Source organism: Accipiter gentilis, chromosome 5, assembly GCF_929443795.1.
Source record: "Accipiter gentilis chromosome 5, bAccGen1.1, whole genome shotgun sequence".
NCBI classification, from domain to species: domain Eukaryota; kingdom Metazoa; phylum Chordata; class Aves; order Accipitriformes; family Accipitridae; genus Astur; species Astur gentilis.
Genome location: NC_064884.1, coordinates 19,983,090 through 20,004,162, shown reverse-complemented (window position 1 = coordinate 20,004,162; position 21,073 = coordinate 19,983,090). Strand labels below are relative to the sequence as shown.

At 50.6% G+C, this 21,073-nt stretch overlaps 2 protein-coding genes across 2 annotated transcripts; one reads left to right on the top strand and one right to left on the bottom strand.

Moving 5' to 3' along the window:
- Nucleotides 1-4,766: 4,766 nt before the first annotated feature.
- LOC126039002 (uncharacterized) lies at nucleotides 4,767-18,415 on the bottom strand. The gene is made up of 5 exons (XM_049801537.1): nucleotides 18,343-18,415; nucleotides 7,444-7,620; nucleotides 6,660-6,713; nucleotides 5,163-5,882; nucleotides 4,767-4,981 (listed from the first exon to the last, which is right to left on the bottom strand). The coding sequence occupies exons 2-5, from the start codon at nucleotides 7,605-7,607 to the stop codon at nucleotides 4,954-4,956; spliced, it is 966 nt and encodes a 321-aa protein (XP_049657494.1). The 5' UTR covers nucleotides 7,608-7,620; nucleotides 18,343-18,415; the 3' UTR covers nucleotides 4,767-4,953.
- LGALSL (galectin like) lies at nucleotides 14,032-20,617 on the top strand. Its single transcript, XM_049801539.1, has 5 exons — nucleotides 14,032-14,354; nucleotides 14,526-14,597; nucleotides 14,746-14,834; nucleotides 15,329-15,506; nucleotides 18,212-20,617. Exons 1-5 carry the CDS (start codon nucleotides 14,322-14,324, stop codon nucleotides 18,353-18,355), a joined length of 516 nt encoding a protein of 171 aa, XP_049657496.1. The 5' UTR covers nucleotides 14,032-14,321; the 3' UTR covers nucleotides 18,356-20,617.
- The last annotated feature ends 456 nt before the right edge of the window (nucleotides 20,618-21,073 follow it).

Sequence of the window (21,073 nt, the reverse complement as noted above, 5' to 3'; positions counted from 1 at the left end):
ACAGAATTTGCTCTGCATATAACTTTAACTGCTGGGGCTGGCAATTAAAATGTAAAGATGCGATTCCCATTTTCCAGGTTTCATTTGCAGAAAGCACTGTCGTGGTTTAACCCCAGCCAGCAACTAAGCACCATGCAGCTGCTCACTCACTTCCCCCCCACCCAGTGGGACGGGGGAGAGAATCAGAAAAAAAAGTAAAACTCGTGGGTTGAGATAAGAACAGTTTAACAGAACAGAAAGGAAGAAACTACTACTACTACTAATAACACTAATAAAATAACACTAATAATAAAAGGATTAGAATATACAAAACAAGTGATGCACAATGCAGTTGCTCACCACTCGCTGACCGATGCCCAGTTAGTTCCTGAGCAGCAATCCCCCCAGGCCAACTCCCCCCAGTTTAGACACTGGGCATCACTCCACATGGTATGGAATACCCCTTTGGCCAGTTTGGGTCAGCTGTACTGGCTGTTTCCCCTCCCAACTTCTTGTGCCCCTCCAGCCTTCTTGCTTGCTGGGCATCAGAAGTTGAAAAATCCTTGACTTAGTCTAAACACTACTTGGCAACAACTGAAAACATCAGTGTGTTATCAACATTCTTCTCATACCAAACTCAAAAACATAGCACTATACCAGCTATGATGAAGGCAATTAACTCTATCCCAGCTGAAACCAACACTGTAAAACCAGAAATATTAAGGCAGGTCTTTTAACTTACAGATGAAGAATATTTTCTGTGGACCTTCTCAAAATAGTAAACAGCTCCCACCCTGTCCTGCAGACCATGCAAAGCGACAGGAAGCCTCTTCTGGACTGAGCAGTGTCATGGTCTGTTTTGATCTCTCACATTTACAGGACAACATTCTCTGTAAATTCAACTATATTTTATGAGCTCATTAGGAAAACAAACAAACAAACAAACAAACAAAAATGGCAAACAAGGGCTCAATGCCCTTTGTACGGAATAGCCTAACGTGGATTCACTCATTCACCACTTAATTCATTAGGTTTTGAACTCACAAGTTCTCTAATTCATAACTGGTAATCTGTAACTCGTAACTTGTGCACTCATGAGCAAAACAGTTCCCAAGTCGATGGTGAGAGTGCTCATCCTTCCTCCTCCATCATGGTGCGGGTGTCCTCTGTATCACACCAGGATACACAAAAGCCTCAGCAGTCATGCTGCTGTTGGAGCTGCTTCAAAAGCTTTTTGGGTGAGCTGACACATTTATACTGCCCAGCGTGGAAGTTAATCTATACCATTGCCATGAGTTAGGGGGGTCTGAGAAAACTGCCTGACAATAAGTGTGCAAGGAGGATGGCTGCAGGGGACAGCAAGCTGCAGGTGTCAGTGGCTGCAGTGGACCTTTAGCCCTTCCTGGCCACCTTGCCCTGCCTATGCCTTGCCCTTGCTCTGACCTCATGGCACTGCTCCAAGGAGATACCCAAAACTCACCAGGACATGGTCCTGGGCAACCTGCTCTAGGTGAGCCTGCCTGAGCAGATGTTGGACCAGATGACCTCCACAGGTCCCTTCCAGCCTGTGTGATATTGTGCTCTGGTTTCATTCCTAAAGCACCTCAACTCAGCCCTGATGCCCACTAGAAAGGATGCTGAACAAGGGATGATTCCAATCTCCTCCCCGAGGATTCATCACAAAACAACAGCTCCCCACAACAGAATATCCTATGGCAGACACAGTCAGAAGAGAGAAAAGGTCATTTTATTGTGGACATGAACTGTGGGGACACAGCAGTCATAGCGGTTCAGCCGGTGAACATGAACCAGCACCTGCAATGACAGTCAGAAAGCTCTGATAAATCCATAAAGGCAGAAAGAGGCAGGATTTTGTTCCCCTTTCTTGGGGAACACTGTTTACAAGGAATTGTTTATGGCCCAGGAGAGAGAGCTATTGCTGCCATTGGCTATGGAATGGCTCTGGGGCCTTATCCCCATGGGTAATGCCCTTAGAGACCTGTGCATGTGCAGAGATGCACAGTGCCCTGGTGCCAGCAGCAGGGCTTGATCGGGAGCCCCTGGGGAGCTGCCATGGAGTTCTTTCCAAACCCTGCACAGCACCATCCCTCACTGTCCCCTGTCAGTGAGCTGGACTGACTTAGAGCAGTGTCGAGAGTTGAGAAAGATGGGCAGCAGAGCCTGGTATACACCTGGGCTTCCTGACCTTCTGCACCTTCCTGCATCTTTTCATTGGTCAATCCCCCCAAAACTTTTTCTCTTCCTCCTCTTCTTTTCCATGTGGCTTTCACTCTCCTCTGCCCAGCCCTGTTTTTTCTTTTTGGTTTCTTCTGTTTTCCTTGTCCTGGGGAGAGCCTGCAAACCTTTCCTTTCCTTCCCGTTAATTAGGGAAAGAGCATTAGGGTCGTGGCATTAATTAGGGAGAGCCACGACCCACTGGAGTCAGTTCTCATTTTAATCAAAGCAAGCTCATTTTACCTTCTTTCCCCTGAACAGCTCACCAGTTCTTCTGGGTGCCCCAGGGAGTCTGCCACGCTCTTGGGGGTGATCAGAGGCAAAGCTGGAGCTGTCTACAACAGAAATGCTGGAGTCGGTGGGTGGCAAGAGATGACCTGCAGTCGTAAGCGACTGTTTGCCCCATTGCTACCTAAGATCTCCAGAGCAGATCCCTTTGGCTGGTTTGCAGCAGCCACATCTTGCACAGACAGTCTCCCTGCCTCCCCAAAATAGACCTGGTGAAGCGGGACCTGAGCAAAACCCCTCTGAAGTTGGCAGCTACTTCCCCCTGTCTTTTTGTAGGTATTTTGTGGGCATTTTGTTTGATTAAGCACATGCCTAGTTGTATTGGGTTTGCATGGCAAGGTTTTGGCGGGGGGGGGCTACAGGGGTGGCTTTTGTGATGAAACTGCTGGAAGCTTCCCCTGTGTCTGATAGAGTTAATGCCAGCTGGCCCCAAGATGGACCCGCTGCTGGCCAAGGCCAAGCCCATCAGCAACAGTGGTAACACCTCTGGGATAACATATTTAATAAGGGAAAAAAGTTGCCGCAGCACAGAAACTGCAGCCAGAGAGAGGAGTGAGAACATGTGAGAGAAACAACCCTGCAGACCCCCAGGTCAGTGAAGGAGGAGGGGGAGGAGATGCTCCAGGCACCAGAGCAGAGATTCCCCTGCAGCCTGTGGGGAAGACCCTGGTGAGGCAGGCTGTCCCCCTGCAGCCCATGGAGGTGAGTGGTGGAGCAGTTATCCACCTGCAGCCCATGGAGGACCCCACGCCGGAGCAGGTGGATACCTGAGGGAGGCTGTGACCCTGTGGGAAGCCTGCACTGGAGCAGGCTCCTGGCAGGACCTGTGGACCTGTGGAGAGAGGAGCCCATGTTGGAGCAGGTTTTCTGGCAGGACTTGTGACCCCGCGGGGGACCCACACTGGAGCAGGGGAAGAGTGTGAGGAGTCCTGCCCCTGAAGAGGATGAAGTAGCAGAGACAACGTGTGATGAACTGACCATAACACCCATTCCCCATCCCCCTGTGCCACTGGCGGGGGTAAGTAGAGAATTCTGGAGTGAAGCTGTGCCTGGGAAGAAGGCTGGGGTGGGGGGAAGGTGTTTTAAGATTTGGGTTTATTTCTCATTACCCTACTCTGGTTTGATTGGCAGTAAATTAAGTCAATTTTCCCTAAGTCGAGCCTCTTTTGCCCATGATGGTAATTGGTTGAGTGATCTCTTCCTGTCCTTATCTTGACCTACAAGACCCTTGTTATATTTTCTGTCCCCTGTCCACTTGAGGAGTGGGAGTGATAGAGTGGCTTTGGTGGGCACCTGGCATCCAGCCGGGGCCAACTCACCACACTAGTGCATTTGAGAAACAACCCTGCCAGTCTTCCTTACTATGTATCATCCCGGGGGGTGGAGGAATAACCCGGACACCCACCAGCTCTACTGCCGGGCAGAGGCACAGCAGCAACTTGGCCTCATCAGAAACCCCCTCTCCTACATCAGGACAGTAGGAGTGCAGTCAGTGTCAGTGTTTGAGGATCTGACATACCTCTCCCATTTCAGACTCCACCACCCTATCTCTCCCCCTGCTTCACTGAGGACACCAAGCAGAGAAGGGGGGCTGTGCGGCAAGGCTTCTGCCTGATGCTTGGTGTCTGCTGTGACTGCAAGGATGTTTTGCTCATCCAAGTGCAGATCTAGAAAGAAAAATCATGTGCAGCAAAGAAGTGACTTCCTGAAAGTAAAACAGCTCAAGCAAAACCCACCCAAAGCCCTATGTCACTTATGATTTCAGCCCTCTGATGCCCTGTCTGCAGTCTTCAGCTCATCTTGCAGAGCAAACCATTCATACCCCAAGAGGCAGTGGTCAAACAGGTCACAGGACAAGTGGGGCTGAGAGGATAACACTCAATGCCCAGCCATGCCAGAAATGATGCTGACATTTCTGGCATTCCCAGCCCCAGCCTGTGACAACCCTCAGTCCCTCCTCTCACCTCTGGATCTCTCCATGAGGGCTGGCAACTCCTTGGCTGCTGGACAGGAAGGGTCAGTTGTCTCCTCCCCAAAGAGTTCCCTGCAGTTCTCCACCAGAAACTCCAGAGCACCTTCACCTGCACACATCAAACCCTTGGTCTCAACCCAGCTGCCTGAAAATGGACCAAGCAGCCTTTCCCACTCCTGACCCTTGCTTCTGCACAGAAGGCTGTGGCTGTGGGACTGCCTTTCTGGGCAGCCACCCCACCAGCATTTGCTCAAGGGAAGACCTCTGAGCAGCCAACCTCCGATGGGCCAGGAAGGCTGCAGCCGGCTGGCCAATACAGCGTACCTTCTCAGTGACCTCCAGCATGGCCTCCAGCGGGAGCTGGTCCTCATTGGGTGGGCTCAACAGGTTAGGCCCAACGCAGATGGCCAGGTTGCTGCAGCTCATCTTGCTGGCAGCTGTGTTGTGGCCAATATGCTGGAGGAGGGACAGCAGCCACTTCAGGAGGAGGAGATTGGCTGCAGGCAACTTCTCGGCCACCATGAGGGAACAGCAACACAAGGTTAATAAGCCAGATGTTGCCCCACAGCCATCCCCCAGGCTTGGCCGAGGGAGGTGGGAGCCAGCAGCTGTGTTGCACAGCTTTCCAGGTGCTCTCAGCTAGTGGTCGGGGCTCCTGCTCAACAGGCAGGCTGCTGCCCACACTTACGCTTTCAGGTCTTCCATCTTCTCCTCCTTGCGGGTCTTCTGCATGGCTGCCATCCAGTCCTTGTAAAGGTTGTTCACAAGGAGCTTGAAGGGGATGCTTCGGAGGAAGTCCTGCAAGGCCAAGGGCTCCATCTGAGCCTTTGAACACTCCAGGCCAGCCAGGAGCTCCTCCAGCTGTGGGTCAGAAGCACTCACCTTCAAGATGATGGCCAGCAGCAGTACAGGCTGGCTTCCCAGGTCGATGTCTGCATCACAGGCCAGGGCCTCCCACAGCTCCCAAAACGCTGTCCTGCTGGCAGCTCTGTGGAATATCGCCTTTGTCAAAGGCCCTTCCTGCTGCAGGACAGCTAGCAGCTCCAGCAGGAGAGGCAGGAGGACAGTTGCTTGGCTGAGGAGCTGCCTTCCAGCAGCAGTGGTCAGAGCACTGCCCCAGACCTGGCTCCTTGCTGGGTGTGAAGAGCCCAATCCCCTGTCCCCAGAGCGCCTGGGGACACCCACCGCCTCTATGGAGCATCCAGAGGGAGAACTGGGGACCCTGTGGCCAGGCTGGTTTACCTGGATGGGCTGGGGCAGTGTGCCAGCCTCCCTGCAGAGGGCTGCCAGGTACTGGCCAAACAGTGTCCTGCTGCAGCTGGAGCTTGCCTGCCCTGGCACCTGGGCAGCAGCCAGGGTCCAACACAGAGCAAAGGGCCAGGGCAACCCCCTCCTCCTCCTCCTCCTGCTGCAAAGGAAAACAGAGAAAGAGCCTGTCAATGGAGACCACCAGGCCAGCACTCCTAGAGACTGCCCTGCCCTGCCTGCAGTGTGGTGCTGAGCAGTGCAGCAGGACGGGCAGGAAGCCAGCAGCTGGAACCGCGGCTCCAGCTCAGAGGCCCCTGAGAGCCAGCGTGCCACTGGAACAGCCTGGCCCAGCCCTCACCCTGCCCTTCTCCAAGCTGTGGGCAGCAACAGAGGCTCCGTGTCCCCACAGAACCACATCTAGCAGCTGCTGTCCAGTGGGTGTCCTTGCTCCTCCAGGTCACGTCCTCCCTTAGGCTGCCCAACCGGCATAGAGACACTCAAGGGATAAGTGAGCACAGCTGAACCGGTTGCAGGAGGGTTGCCTTTATTTCCAAAACTCACCTGGTGAGCAGCAAAGTCCCCCTCTGTCGCTAGACAGGACTGTCAGAGGCCCTTGCTTGTGATCAGCCTGTAAGAACCAAGCTGCGCCTAGAGAGCAGCCCCACAGGAGATAGAGCCACTGGCAAGCAGCCACCTGGCACCAGCAGCCTGAGCATGGCAAAGCTGGGACCCTCTGCCCTCCCGGGCTCTCTGCCTCAGGCAGCAGGTTTCCTCCCAGCGCTGCCAGTGAGGACATGCCAGCATTCTAGCGGCTCCCCAACCCTCTCCCGCTACCTGAGTAGCACCACGGGACCCTCCCACACAAGCTCACCCCACTCGCCGCACATCCTTGGCACGCCAGCACAGCCAGAGGTAGGTGAAAGGCAGCCATTCTCACCTTTGCCTGGCCCTCCATGAGCCCCCCCAGGCTTCTGGTGCTGAATGACCTCCACTGGGAAGAGAGAAGAGGTGGAAGAAGGTGAGCAGAGATGCCTCTGCTGCTCAGCTGGAGGACCAGTGCTCGGGGACAGAGCCCGGACACTCATGGCATGGCGGCGGCTAGTCAGGTCACCTGGGCTCTCTTGGCTCCTTCTGGTGTCCTGTGCACTGGGAAGGGACAGGGAGACAGCTGGGTGAGCCCCAGGCTGCATCTTCTTTCTTGTCAGGCAGCTCTGCCTGAGAGCTGCCCACAGCTGCGAGAGCACCTCTACCCAGCTGGGAAGCCATGTTCCCCTGTCCAGCTATGCCTGCAAGCATCCCCCCGGTTTACCCCAGCAGTGTGCCCACCCACAGCTCCTTCAGCGCCCAGGAACTGCAGAAAGAGAAATAGCATCAGGCCCCACTGCCCCCCAGCCCATGGGCAGAGACAAGCACCTGCACAGCCCTGCCCCGTGAGGAAGGACACAGGGGCAGGACGAAGCCCCGTGGAGCAGTACAGAGGCACTGCCCAAGCCCTGGCTCCCTCCATGCTGCTAGAGCAGCTGCTTTTGCCCTTCCCTTCTGGGGACCAAGAGGTGACCAGGGGATGCAGGACATGGAAATGTCCCAATCCATCCCTGCTGGCGTGCTGTTTGCCTGGCGTGCCCAGGCTCTGCATGGAGGGCAGAGGGCATTCATAGGATGGCATGGGCATGGTTGGGAACCTCTCCTGCCTGGCCATGGGACGTGGCACCACAACTCACCCAAAATTGGCAATGCAGGAGCCGGTGGGCCAGATGAGCATGAGGGAGGTCCTGTCCTCATCACTGCCTTCCTCCTCCTCCTCCTCTTTTTCCTCCCCATCCAACTCCTTCCTGCCGCTCAGCACCCACAGCTGGTCCAGGGCCAGGTGGAGCTGTGGGCACATGGTGGTGCCACATCTGCAGAGAGGAGAGGCAGGCAGTGAGCTGGAGGTGACCTCCTTGGGGTCCCTGCAGCCAGAGCCCTGTCCCTCACCTGCCGCTGGGACGGACATTGGTGCATTCAGCACCAAGGTCCCAGGGCCTGGGGCTGGTGCCAGTGTGTCCCTGCCCTCGTCCCAGAGCCAGGGATGGGTGAGAGGCAGCTAGGCTCTGAAGGTCTTACTGCAACTTGGCGAGCACCAGTTCCTCCTGGAGGAGGAGAAGGCACCTCTCACTCCTCTTGTGGCCCCAGGTCAACTGCATGTTTGTGGTCAGCACTGGCTCAACATTGGTGAGAGCCTCCCTGCAGAGCAGAGAGCAGTGGGCTTGAGAAAGGCCACTGCTGCGGGGCCCGGCTGTGCCCGCATGTCCCGAAGCCACAGGGAGAGCCCACCTTGAGCCACAGCAGCAGTAGATGGCCTGGCCCATCCCGCCCAGGAACAGGAGGACCCTCGCCATGCACCACGGATGCGGCCCAGTTGGCGACAGCGAGGATGGGAAGTGAGGTGCCGGTGCCGGCTCAGTGCTGCTCGGCCAGATCCTGCCTCCTCCCAGCGCTCCTCTGTGCCAGCACAGCTCCGTCCTGCTGTCTCTGATGGCTGTGGGCTCCAACTGAACCACATTTCAACCTCAATAGAAACTGGGGGGGGCCCTGGAGCAGGCACTGGGGTGTGGGTTCTCTCCAGTATGGCTATGCCTGTCTTGCACTGGGGACCCCAAAGCAGGACAGAGCAGAGGGGAAGGACCACCTCCCTCCACCTTCTGGCAGCACTTCTTGCCTTGGGGTTCACTGCTGGCTCCTGGCCTCCAACTAGACTCGGTGTCGCTGGTCACCACCCTGTGGGCCCAGCCGCACAGCCAGTTTTCCATCCACTGCACTGCTCATCAGCCCATGTGGTGCTTGTTTTCTTCCAGTCCTGAGGTACATCTCCCTTTTAGAGTGGCCTCGCAAGGCCATCTGCCAGCTCCCTCAGCACTTGAGGGTGCACCCCAACGGGACCCATCAGGGACTTGTGCATCTCCAGTTTGCTTAAGTGTTCTCTAATCTCATCCTCTTCCACCTGATCCTACCAGATCCTCTTGCACTAAGGGTACCTCTTCTTTGCTCCAGCCTCTCCCCCAGGTCTCCAGAGCTTGAGATGTCTGAAGGCTGGTCTTGCTAGAACCATCATGCCCCAGGATGACTGGCAGAACCTAGACCATCCTGAAGCACAGGCATAGCCTAGTGAAGTTCAAGAGAGTTTTAAGAGGGAGAAAAATACTTCCCTAAAAATGTGGCCATATGATGAATTCTTGTGGCCATGGGGAACTGGGCACTGTATCTGTTTTCACTGCCTTCTCCTGTGCTCAGTCCTGCCTTATGGTGCTCAGCAGCTATGGTCTTCACTTCTCTGTCAGCAGTTTAGTGGGGAAGCAGTGGCCAGGGTTTCCAATCAGCAGCAACGTGGTGTTGCCACCTGCTTAGCAAGGAGGTCCCTAAGCCACCATGCCTTGGTCAGGGGAGTGTGTGGCTTTCCTTGGATTCCCCATGTCTGTGCCTGGGGCATTTGCAATCAGTCTCACCCTATGTCTGCAGGTCTTCCTGGGCCACTGCAATGAGGATTACAAGTGCATCATTTCTGTTTCCAAAATAGCAAGGCCACTTGTTAGGGGACAGGGAGAAAGAGGATAAACAGCAGTCCCTAATAATTTAAAAAGTACATAGAAAGAAGAGCTTTTGACATGCTGATACTTATGGGTAAAAGCCCTTTAGCAGTCTTTTTCTACATCCTCTGGTAGATGTGTTGCAGGCATGATGCCCCATGGTCATGAATCTTCACCTTTAAAATCAAGAGGTTGGACTGAAAATCACAAGATTTTTAAATATATGTATATAACAGTCCTTTTTATTTGTCGCTAGATTTCAGTTGTTAGGAAAGTAGCCAAATTCTCAAATTGCTAGAAACTGCCTCTTTTAAAAAAAAAAAAAAGCTTGAATAAAATAAAAGCTAGGTATTTGTGAAATGACAATGACCTCAGAACTGAAACTGAAAGACAAAAGAACTAACATTTTGAGATTCAGGATAAAATTGTTGAAATATGATAATACCAAAGTCCCAAATAAGACACAGCAGGAAAGACCAGCCTCTGATACATTTGGACATTGATTCTCTGTATAAACGACTGGAAAAGCTGAAAGACTTCGAACATGAACAGCCTTCAACCAGCAAGTAATGCCTTATCTGACATGCCTTTAAGTACATGCCCTTGATTCCTGGTGCAGACTCCAGCAAACAATCGCAAGACAAATATTTCTGATACACGTGCTCTGCACCAGATGTGCAGCAGTTCTGTATGTGACCAAATGATTCACTCACCAAGACCATCTCCTTAAACACTAGTTTACACAATCTCTGTTACTGAGAGCCCCAGAAAACTGACTTCTCCACTGGATTCATGCACAGTCAGAACTTGAATCCCTCAGGGCAAGACTCAGACCAGAATAATTCAGGAGGCAACAAGAAGCAAGGAAGCCATATGAAATAAATGTCAAGAGAAGGGTGCTGCTTCTGGCCCTGGATTCCCTCCTCCGTCCATGAAGATGTGAAACCACTAGCCTGTGAAAGCACACAAGCATGCTAAACACCCTCCCTGCACTGTCCATACCAATAACTGTCATTTGTCTTTCCCACAGGTGAGTGTGGGAGGGCAGGCTTATGAACATTTCCACAGGTACATGGCACCCCGCACTTTAGACTCAGTACACAGTGCCAAGGGAATCCATCCTCGGGACACTTTGAAGACACACGGCAAGCAGGCAAGTACAACATCTTCCACTCTGCTCTCCAGCCTCTTGCAACATGTTGTCAGCACTGTCCTCTCCCAAGACCTGCCTTGGGCACCCACCCAGGGCAAATTTATGCAAGGTTGGATTTGGTGTCCCAGACCTCTGCCTGATGATTTGCAGTGGCAAAGCTACAAAGGTCAAAAAAACCCACCCAACCCAAATAACTGTTTATGAGCACTGCAGTTTTACTGCTGCAATTCTGAAAAGGAGTAATTCCTCTGAACTATTATATACTTGGCTCCAACCACTCAGTCAAACTTATTCCCAGACTTTCTCTCTTATTGTATTACTCAGCTTTCTCCAAGTCTTACAAAAACCAGGACTCTGGTGCCTTGCCACCCAGAAGCCAAAGGAAGCTTCCATGAAACCAGCAAACACCTCCCATCTTTTTACCAACGTCATTAAAAAAGCAAAACAAATCACAGAAGTTGTACAAGTCAGCCTATAAATGCAGGCATGAGGAGAGCAATGTCAGTGGTAATGGGGCAAGAAAGGCAGGGTAATTATACCACACCAAAATTGTGATCATGCTGCATTCCTTTCCGGTGAAGGCTGGCTAAGAATTAGATACACCTTTTTAAATCATCAAAGGGAGTGACTGCAAGATACAAGGTGCTGCGATTAAGATGAAGTTCTGGGTTTGCCAGTTCTCAGCGATGGCCTTGGTGGCTGGGCTGGGCATGTCATTAACTGTTCCTAAATGGTATTCACACCATGCAACTTCTTTTTAATCTTTATACAATTTTCAGTATTTCAAGAGTCCCAGGGTCCCACTGAGCAAAGGGCTGTATGAACCCAGAAATGGAAGACAATACCTATCCACAAAGTTTTTTGTACTTGGTCAACCAGTCAAGTTCAGTAACTTGTACCTCAGTGTTATTTCAGTGGAGCACAAACATTTATCATATTGCTCCAGCTACTACCATGAGGTCTGAAAGCTCAGGCCCTCAAGCATGAAACTTCAAGAGCTTCCCTGTCAAGAAGACTGGTACAAATACTGAACAGGACCCATTTAGTGCAGGTGATCTAACAAGGACTGCATGGGTGAGGGAACAGATTTGGTTCAGACCTCTCCCTTTTTCAGAAGAACAAGTGCAGGAGCTTAGATGGCAGGACTCACCCTGCAGCCCTTTACAAAGGGGAACCTGCTGGGAAGCTGGGTCTCAGGGAAGCTCCTCATGGGTGGGAGGCACAGTGCTGCCCAGAAACGCAACGCTGCTCCACAGACCACTGGGCAATGCAGAGGTAGGTAGTCCTCTTCTGCTGGAGAATGCCTCCCTAGGAGAAACCACAGGAGTAGCCATCACACAGGCAGGACAGCGGCACACAGAGGCAGCTCAGGCTGCCTCATCTTGTTTGTGGTGCAAATAGGATTTACTATGTCCTCCTGGGCTGTTATGGGGCAAGAGAAGAACGTGGCATGGAAACAGAAAGGCACTGACTACCGGTGCCTTAAAAACATGGGGATGTCCTCCCGCATTGTAACTTCATATTGCAGGTTGTTCCAGTCAATCTTTCCATGGCCAACAAAACAAACATTGCATTTGTGCTAGTTTTTGGAAAACACGCCAGAAAAGACAAACACAAGGCAAAGCAGCTAGCCAAATGGCCAAGTCTTGCTATTTAATTATTTTGAAATGAAAAAGTTCAATTAAAACAAGCTACAAAACAAAGACATAATGATGACCTCTCTCCTCACAAGAATTCATGCTTTGGCACAAACAACTGGCTGGCCTGATTTTATGTCCAATAAATTTAATCTTGTCCAATAAAGTGGCTCCCTGTACAGCAGCTGAAAAACTGAGGTGTTCTGAAAAGAGCTCTTTGGGCATCATGTAACGCTGTACCACTATATAAATAAAAAAAAGCTTAGGGCGATCTCTGTTCTCTCTTAGGCCAACAGAAAAAAAAAGCACAATGCAGCTAGCATCAGCACTGGTGAGGCGAGCAGCACACAGGAGCTAACAAAACCATCAGGCTAACTCCAGTTCCTCTTTGTGGTGAACTTGTGAGTGCACTCAACTCGCCACTCAAAAGCCAACTGTTTCTAATGTGCAATGGTTTCATGTTACTGCACTGTTTATGAATTCAGTCTCCTGGCACTATTTGAGGAAGGTGCTTTCCTACATGGTGATGGCTGACACCCAATGTTTTGGCATGAAGAACACAGTCCAGTGGTTTTCCCATGCTGAGACCTGGGCTACAGGGATGCCCGCTGCCATTGTGTCCAGCTATGCTGGTGCAACTGAAGAAGTTGTGACTTCAGTATGTGACTTCCAGCAGAGCTGTATGCACAAACATAAGCTTCTATGAGCCATCTCCAGCTGGGCATCCAGAGATGAAAACATCCCCAAATTAGTGGGCACTACTGAAAAAGTAACCAAGCGTCTGAACAGTTGCACAATCTGTACTTACTCTCAGTAGCTCTTGATTTCTCTAATGGCATGACCTACTGATTGCAAGCGTTTCCCAATGGACACGCACCGTCATATTGAAACCCTAAACACTGCAGTGACTTAGCTTCTTCCACTCAACTTTATTCAACATAATTAATCCTCACAGTACCAAAGAGGAGGAAGGACAGTGACATTCACCAACCCAGCCCAACACACAGGTAAGAGGCACAAAAAGCCAAGCGACCCGTGTGAGGTCCTGCAGAAAGCGAGCCAAGCCCAGTTGCTGTGTCACATTGCTAAAGAGATGTTCATGCCACCAAATCCCAGTGGCAAGGAAGTGAGAAAAAAGCCTTCCTCAATCCCCCCCACCCCCGGACCCTAAGCTCATCAACAGGATCATTATGGCATGCTTGCTGGGACAAGTCACTCCTGCTGTGGTAAAGGCAAGGGATTCCTGGCATTGCATGGCAGCCATGAGCAGGGCTGGTGGCCTCCATCAGAGCTTTGCCATGCTCTCAGCTGAGTGGGACACCCACAGACACCGCCACATTGCATAACTACGGACACTACATGTAAACAGGAGCTCCCGCTCTGTAACGAGCCATCAACAGCCAACCGACTTATGCAATTACCGTGTCTCATTAGGAGGTTGGTAGGGAGGATTTCAAAGGAGCTGCTGCCTGACTTGGCCGAGCAGCTGCAATTCGCCCAGCAGCACGCTCAGCAGCCGCCCGCTGCCACCGGCCGTGCCACCCTCCGCCGGGAGATGTGCCCCACCAGAGCAGCGGCTCGGGGACTCGACCCCCCTGGGAGTCCACGCCGTGGGGCAGGGCACGCCGGTACGGGGCTGAGCCGCCTCTCCATCTCTGGAGAAGGGGCGTTAGCCTCTTGGGAAACCCTCTTCGCCACGGTGTCCAAGCTCAGAAATAAAGGTGCGCTCCCAGAAATAAGGGGCGCGGGGCTCCTGTGACCTGCCTCCAAGTACTCATCCGGTACAGGCCCCACGCCCCTGCCAGGGCCCACCACCGCCCACCACCCCCGCCGGGGCCGGGCCCAGGGCCCGGCCCCGAGCCCGAGCGCGGCCAGGCCCAGGTCTCCCCGCTCAGGGCCGGGCCCTGCGGCCCTACCAGTCGGGCCCCGCCGCGGGGCAGGCTGCGGAGCGGAGGAAGCGACAGCAGCCCCCGCCCTGCCCAGCTCCCCCCCGGGCCAGGGGCTGGGCTCCCCGCCGGGCGAGGCAGAGCCGGCCACCTCCCCTCCTCCTCCTCCTCCTCCTCTTCCTCCTCCTACTCCTCCTCCTCGCCTTCCTACTTCTGCACCGGCTCCGCTCCCGCTCCGGCTCCACCGCCGCCCCTCGGCCGCCGGGGCTGCCACACAGTCCCCCTCCCTCTCTCCCTCTGTCTCCCCCGCCCTCGCCGGTCCCCCTCCGCCCCGTCCCCAGCTGCCGCCGCTTCCACAAGATGGCGGGGACCGTGGCCGAGCGGGACGCGCTGGTGAGTGCCGCTGTGCCCCCTCCCCGGGGCTCCGGGACGGGGACGGGAACCGAGGACGGGGCTGGGGCTGGGGTAAGCAGGACAGGCCCCGCACGGCAGGCATCTGCGGGGCGGGGGTGCCGGGAGGGGCTCCGCCTGCCCCTGCCTCAGCGCTCTCCTTTTTACCTGCAGAAAATAGAGGACGGGCATTTAAACAACTCCCTAGGATCCCCGGTGCAAGCTGATGTGTACTTCCCTCGCCTGGTAAATCACCTTTATCTGGGGTTTTGGGGGGGATTATTCGTGTTTGGTTTTTTTTTAACCCCTTCACCCCCTCTGCCCCCGGCTGCACAACGGCGGCCGCTGCTGATGCCGAGTTGACCCTCGCCACCCTCCCCCCTGTCCTTTCCAGATCGTCCCCTTCTGTGGGCACATCAAAGGAGGAATGAGGCCGGGAAAGAAGATCTTAGTTATGGGCATAGTGGACCTCAACCCCGAGAGGTAACACCCGGGCAGGGCTGCCCGCCCCGGGGGCGCTGGGCCTGGGGAGGGGGCGCAGGGGGGAGGCCACACACACACACACACGCACACACACACACACACAAACACACATACACACGGATCCCTCCTTTCTGGAGAGGGATTATTTTTATCATTTTAAATATAGCGTGCTGATTTCTCCTTTGACCCATAGAGGGGGCATTTCTTTAAGGGATTCTGTTTCCCAACATTTCACTTGGGAGTAAAGGAGCGTATAGAGCATATATATACATATGTATATACACATATGTGTACACACCGCACATATATATATGCTATAACCATGTTCTTGTCCCTGCTGAGCTTTTGGAGCATTCCCTGAATGAGCTGAGCCATCACCCCCCTGTGCCGCTATACCGTCAGTGGTTTTAATAAGCTAAGAAATGAGACTGGTGGCATTTGGGGCTTATTTGCTCGTTTCTGGCTGAATGAGAGCTGTTCTGTTTGTGTTGCAGCTTTGGCATCAGTCTGACTTGCGGGGAGTCGGAAGATCCTCCTGCGGATGTAGCTATTGAACTAAAAGCCGTATTTACAGACAGACAGTTTGTCAGAAACTCTTGTGTAGCAGGAGAATGGGGGGAAGAGCAATCATCTATTCCTTACTTTCCATTTATACCGGACCAACCTTTTAGGGTGAGTACCAGGATGACAGAGGCATGCGCTGTATCTGATAGAAGTGTAATTTGATCAGTCGCAACAGAACCCAACTTGCCTCTCATGAAATCAGTGTAGCCCACGCTTCTCCGTTTGAGACACTGGTTGCCTGTTTGTTTGTATTGATCAGAAGTGTGGAGATCCCACTGCTGCGTGTAACTGCAGGCAGTTCAGATGGGGCTGTCAACACCTGACCAGGGTGCTATGGCAAGTCAGAGGTTGTAATACTGTGTGATGAAGTGCACTTCCTGAGCTTAGTTTTATAGCTATAAATTAAAAAGTACCTCTATGTTATTAGCGCATTACAAGTTATTACTGGAGAACGTAAATACTCCATGGGACTGCCATATGTTTTGATGGTTTTTTAAATGGATATAGTATTTGCAATTTAGTGCAGCTAATAAGGATCTTGTTCATCCTTTGTCTCCAGGGATGTTATGCTGAGGTTTACCATAGCCCTTCGTGTTAGCAGATTAAACAGCTAAGCAATAGTGGTATTCTTTTCTGAACCCTGGGATTAAACCTCCTGTCAAATTTAAGTCTGTATTCACTTGAAAATGGTGTACGTGGAAATGTTGTGTTGCAAGGGATGGACTGGATTGACCTAGAAGCAGATTCCCATCTGTAGTGTTTATGGTTATATGAAGATGTCTTTGCAAATCAGGACTAACAAAGTGTGCAGCTGCAAAGGGCTGCTTCTCTCTCAGCAGCTTCACAACGTTGACAAAAAAAGGCTGCATGCCTTCTCCATGCAGCTGACCCAGAAAAACCCTCCTCCTCCTCCTCCCCGCCCCTCTTATGAAACCTTGCTGGCCCCTCTGCTAAATGCCAATGCTCTGACCAGCTGCCAAACTCTTAATCCTTCTTTCCCCCAAGATAATCTCCCCCAGCCCCAAAAGCTCACCATCTCCCCAGATACTTGGGCTTTGACAGGGTGTTTATGACTGGGTTTGCCGCAAATTGTTTGCGCTCTACTTGCTTCTACAAAGTCTCCCATCAGAACTGGCAACACCCTTTGGTGCGTGTGGGAAATGCACTTGAAAGGGCTTGGAGGCTTGGTCCTGCTCTGGCTGAGAGGGTTATACTACCTGCTGCAGTGGGTGGTGGCTGGGCCCTCAGACAAGCCAGAGGAATTACCCAGGGCATGTTTTGTGGGTGTCCCACTAACGACAGTTGACATTAGAGGACAGCAGTATTGCACATTTGGCATGAGATACTGTAGAAAGGGTGTTGTTATTTTTCTTTTTTTCCCCTCCTTTTTTCTCCAATGCACAAATGGAATTTAGGCTCCCAATTGACTTTGTATATTTGATAGTCTCCCTCTCAGTGAATAAATTAGACTATTAAGTGTTCTTGCCAATTACTTGTGATCCAGACCAATTATCATTCTGGCGTGGCCCAGGGTGATCTGAAAAAATGGATCATAAGCAGTGTTGAGGCTAACCATATCTTTTACATAACAAGGCCTAAGGCTGGATGCACCTGCCGCAGTGACACAGGAGCTACGCGGCAGCACAGGCGCTTCCCTGTTACGTGGTATGCTACCAGGTCCCCAGGAGCTTAATCTTTCCTGGACTGTCTGCTACCACTTATCCCAGTGCAACGTGCCCTAAGTCAGTTGGGCTTTGGCTCAGTCAGTTGATCGCTGGCCCCGTTCCCGTTTTTATATGCTGCAATAGCAGCAGAGTCAAGTGCCTGGAAGCAGCACTTCACTCCAGACTACAAGCCTCTTGAAATGACCCAGGATTTACATGTGGCTTCCCTGCAGATTTTCTTCTTAACCTGTCCAGACCTGGAGGTCTCTGAGGGCTTGTACGAGAAGCATACATTCTGTGCCCCCATATGCCTGCTTCCTGCTGGGGCAGCTCCAGCAAAGCTTAACTACAGGGCACCTTCTCAAGCCACCCCTAACATCAGGAGTCTCCCAGCCTGTCCAAGCCTGTTCAGCTCCAGGCTTTGTTGCTTTTCCAGAGCATTTCTGCTGGACTCTAAGGAGGAGGGATGAGCTGTTTCCCTCCCTGATCCTGTTTGTGCCTCGTGCGAACCATCTAGCTGAATTCAAGCCATCTTGCACCACATTTCCCTCACTGCAGCCCCAGTATGGAGTCTAGTCCAACAGGGAGTCCTGGGCTGTCTGCAGCCACAATAGTGAAGGCTTTTAGTTCTGCAGCAGCTCTGTGACTATGTATGGGAGGGGAGAGCAAATCCATCCCTCCTCTCATGTTCACTCCCTTCCAGTAAATTAATGGAAGTGTGGAAAGCATTGCAGAGGGAACTGCCCCCTCATTCTGCAGCAAAAAAAAATTCTGTAGCAGGGAATGCAAGTTTTGGGTTGGAAATACAATTTCTTCCCCCTGTAATTAGCAGTTTGAGTCTGTTTCTGGCATTATTCCAAGAGGCAAAACCTCCCTAATGCCAGTGGGACTGGGTTCCAGAGTCCTTCCCACCACAACAGTGTGAGATTGGATTCATGTCCCTGTGAAGTAAGAGCAGATCCATTACCGTGTAACTGTTGTCATGGGGGCAAACTGATCTCAGCCCTGGCTGTTACATGGCACATAAGTAGCAATTTGTGCAACCACACCAATGCTACTTAAAGGCTAATGGAGTGCTCTTTGTATTCTGTGAAATAACCTCCCAGTTACACTGTGAACAACATGCTTCATCATTTTACTTTTTTACAGGTTGAGATACTTTGCGAGCATCCCCGTTTTAGAATATTTGTGGATGGACATCAGCTCTTTGATTTTTACCACCGTATTGAAACACTGTCAGCAATTGACACGATAAAGATAAATGGAGATCTTCAGCTTACAAAACTTGGCTGAGCTTGTTAGGACTGCAGATTCCAAACCGGCTCAGGTGCCATCGTCCATTTGGAGAAGTGACAGCCGGCTCTGGACACAGCTATGGTAGGAAGGCTGACCCGTTCCTTTTCTGCATGCAGTTCTTCACTCCTGTGCCAATGAACCGGGCTGTTGTTTATCCTAATGAAGAACATTGTTGGTTAATAGACATTGAGCCGTTTTTCTTGGATCAAAATAGCCCACCTGTGCTGGATAATCAAATTGGAATGGATTCAGAAAGACTTGCAGTTTTGTTTCAAATCTCACAGAAAGGCACTTTCTGAAATGCAGCGCTAAAGCCAGTTACTGAACAGCAGTGACAAAAAAAAAAAGCTTTTCTTTTGCAAATATTGTTTCTGCACTGAAGTGGAGTAGTGTAGCACAACATAGGGCCACGTGCTGATGTCCTTACCAGGGGCCTAAGCCTGGTCCCATGGAAATCAATGGCAAAACTCCCACTCATTTTAACGGGGTACAATCAAACTGTCTAGTCCTTAGTCAAGCACAATTCCTACTGATTTCTGTGGGATTTTTGCACACACCTGGGGGCCAGCTCTTCTGCTGTTGTAAATCAGCATTACCTCTATGGCTTGCAATGGAATTTTGCTGATTGCTCTGAGCCGCTGATTTGGCCCAAGGACTGTGCAAAAACTGAATGAGGGTGTGAGGACACAGCCTGTATATTTTAGTCAGGGTATTTGCATAGAATGTAGATTGTTACAAGTTTTTGCACAATGTATTGTTAATACAATTTTTAAAGCTTATCTGTAGTTTATTTATTTATACTCATTGTATGTATTATTAGTAAAAATGAACAATCTTACTGATGGTTAAGAACAGCAAAGTGTAAACATTTTGAATGTACAAAATGTCTTAGGTTCTTTGGGTAAACTTTACATATCATTCTTGAAAAAACATGTTTCCTATCAAACATTTAGTTACATTTTAATGGAGTCCTCTAGGCCCTGGGAAAATGTGGGCATGGTAGTTGGTGGGGGTGGGGGGAACTCTGCATATACACTAGAAACTGTTTTTCAGGGCTTACTAACTTTGCTGCACAGGATAGGTTTGAGTTAAAGTCAATCTGTTTCAAAAACCTTAAACAGCAAATTTGTAGGTTTAACTGTGCTTTTATAACCTGAGAAAAAGTTAAATTTGGCAGTCTCTCAGTTCAGAAAGAGAACCAGCCTCTTTGCAGGGGAGATGGGAGATTTTATGCACTTGTTTGAGAACATATTTGGCCTTTGATATGACAATTAAAACTTGTCTAGACAGCCAAGTTATTAATGCTTGAAAATCAGCTACTGCACATGAATAATAACTTTTCAAGTAGCTTTTTAAATAGTAGGTATAGTTGTATAAACACAGTCATTGTGCTACACTATAAATGAACACAGCCACTTTTCTTGACTTAGGACTAAATACACTTTTTTCCTTGGCTGCTCACAATAGACTGTAGCAGGTCTTTCTGAGTAGTTATAATCATGATGTAAACATATATTTGGGCAATTTTGAAAACATGTAATATAAGGACTTTCTAAGACACAGAATACAAAAAGATCTTTTGTAGCACAGTATTTAAGAAAAAAAAAAAAAAGAGAGAAGACTCTCACACACAGAACTATATTAAACCTGCAATAAAGCTGTGGTTTAAAGCAACCAGAACTGGAATATCCAAAGTTAAGGGTAGAATGCCAGTTGCAAAGCCTCATTTTGTGCTAATTTGGCCTGCAGTTAAGAAGCCTTAGACTGCAAGCTGAAATTCCAACTGTGGCTCTAGTCCAAAGCCTGTTGAGGTCAATCAGAGTCCTCTGAGCACAGAAGCCTGATTCTTATTTCATGCAAGTGCAAATCTCTTTGTAAAGCCAGGGGGGTGTCGCTGCTGCTGCAGCCAAGTTAAGAATCAGGTTGCCACCTATAAAGTGTAAGTTAAAAATGGAATTTTTAGCCTTAACATTGACATTCCCCGACTTTTCCTCCTCCTTCCAAATTAAGAGAGAACCTGTTGTTTTCCAGATGATCTTTTTATCTGGTGCATGGCTTTTAAGTTGTACATCAGATTCTATTTGTACTCCAGATTGAATCTTGATATGAAATGTTCCTGTCTTGCTCTGTTTTTACTCTCTTACTTTATACATGATGACTGTGTCATTTCCCATTGTATAAAGAATGCTGACAGTGTTTCGGTACAAAATATATTCTTAAAAATGATGATAATAAAAATCCAAGGGAAAGGTGCTTCTACATGAGGTGTTTGGATTTTTCTCCAGCTTGGAAATGCTTTATGGTTCCAAAGCAGATGCAGGCAGAAGATGAATTCTGTTTGGGGAGATATTTAGCACCCCCCTGCCTAGCACTTTCTCCAACTAGATATGTAAAGCCAGGTTTGCTGATGCAGTGTCATTGCCTGAGGCTTTCCTGCTAGTCCAGTGGGCCATAAGTAGGAGGCTGGAGAAAGGAAGTAGCACCATGACCCTAGAGTAGCACAAAACCAAAAGAGATCATCTCCCTTACAGCACACCAGTGGAGATTTCCCCTCCTTGCCTTCACTGTAGCCCAGAAAAAGCAATTTGGCTGACTGGAATTTTCAGCTGCTTGGGATTCCTAGTAGGTTAGCACAGCCCTCAGACTTTTGCTATCCTGCACAGGCTCAGCACAGCACAATGCCTATGCTAGGGATGCCAAGACGAACTTGATGCA

Excerpts from the sequence above, each read along its gene's own strand:
- LGALSL (XM_049801539.1), top strand. The coding sequence starts at position 14,322 with ATGGCGGGGACCGTGGCCGAGCGGGACGCGCTG. Across the intron at positions 14,355-14,525 it reads TGGCCGAGCGGGACGCGCTG|AAAATAGAGGACGGGCATTT; the intron begins GTGAGTGCCGCT and ends TTTTACCTGCAG. Across the intron at positions 14,835-15,328 it reads GTGGACCTCAACCCCGAGAG|CTTTGGCATCAGTCTGACTT; the intron begins GTAACACCCGGG and ends TTTGTGTTGCAG.
- LOC126039002 (XM_049801537.1), bottom strand. The coding sequence starts at position 7,607 with ATGTGCCCACAGCTCCACCTGGCCCTGGACCAGCTGTGGGTGCTGAGC. Across the intron at positions 6,714-7,443 it reads TCCTGCATTGCCAATTTTGG|TGGAGGTCATTCAGCACCAG; the intron begins GTGAGTTGTGGT and ends CTCTCTTCCCAG. Across the intron at positions 5,883-6,659 it reads TCATGGAGGGCCAGGCAAAG|CAGGAGGAGGAGGAGGAGGG; the intron begins GTGAGAATGGCT and ends TTTCCTTTGCAG.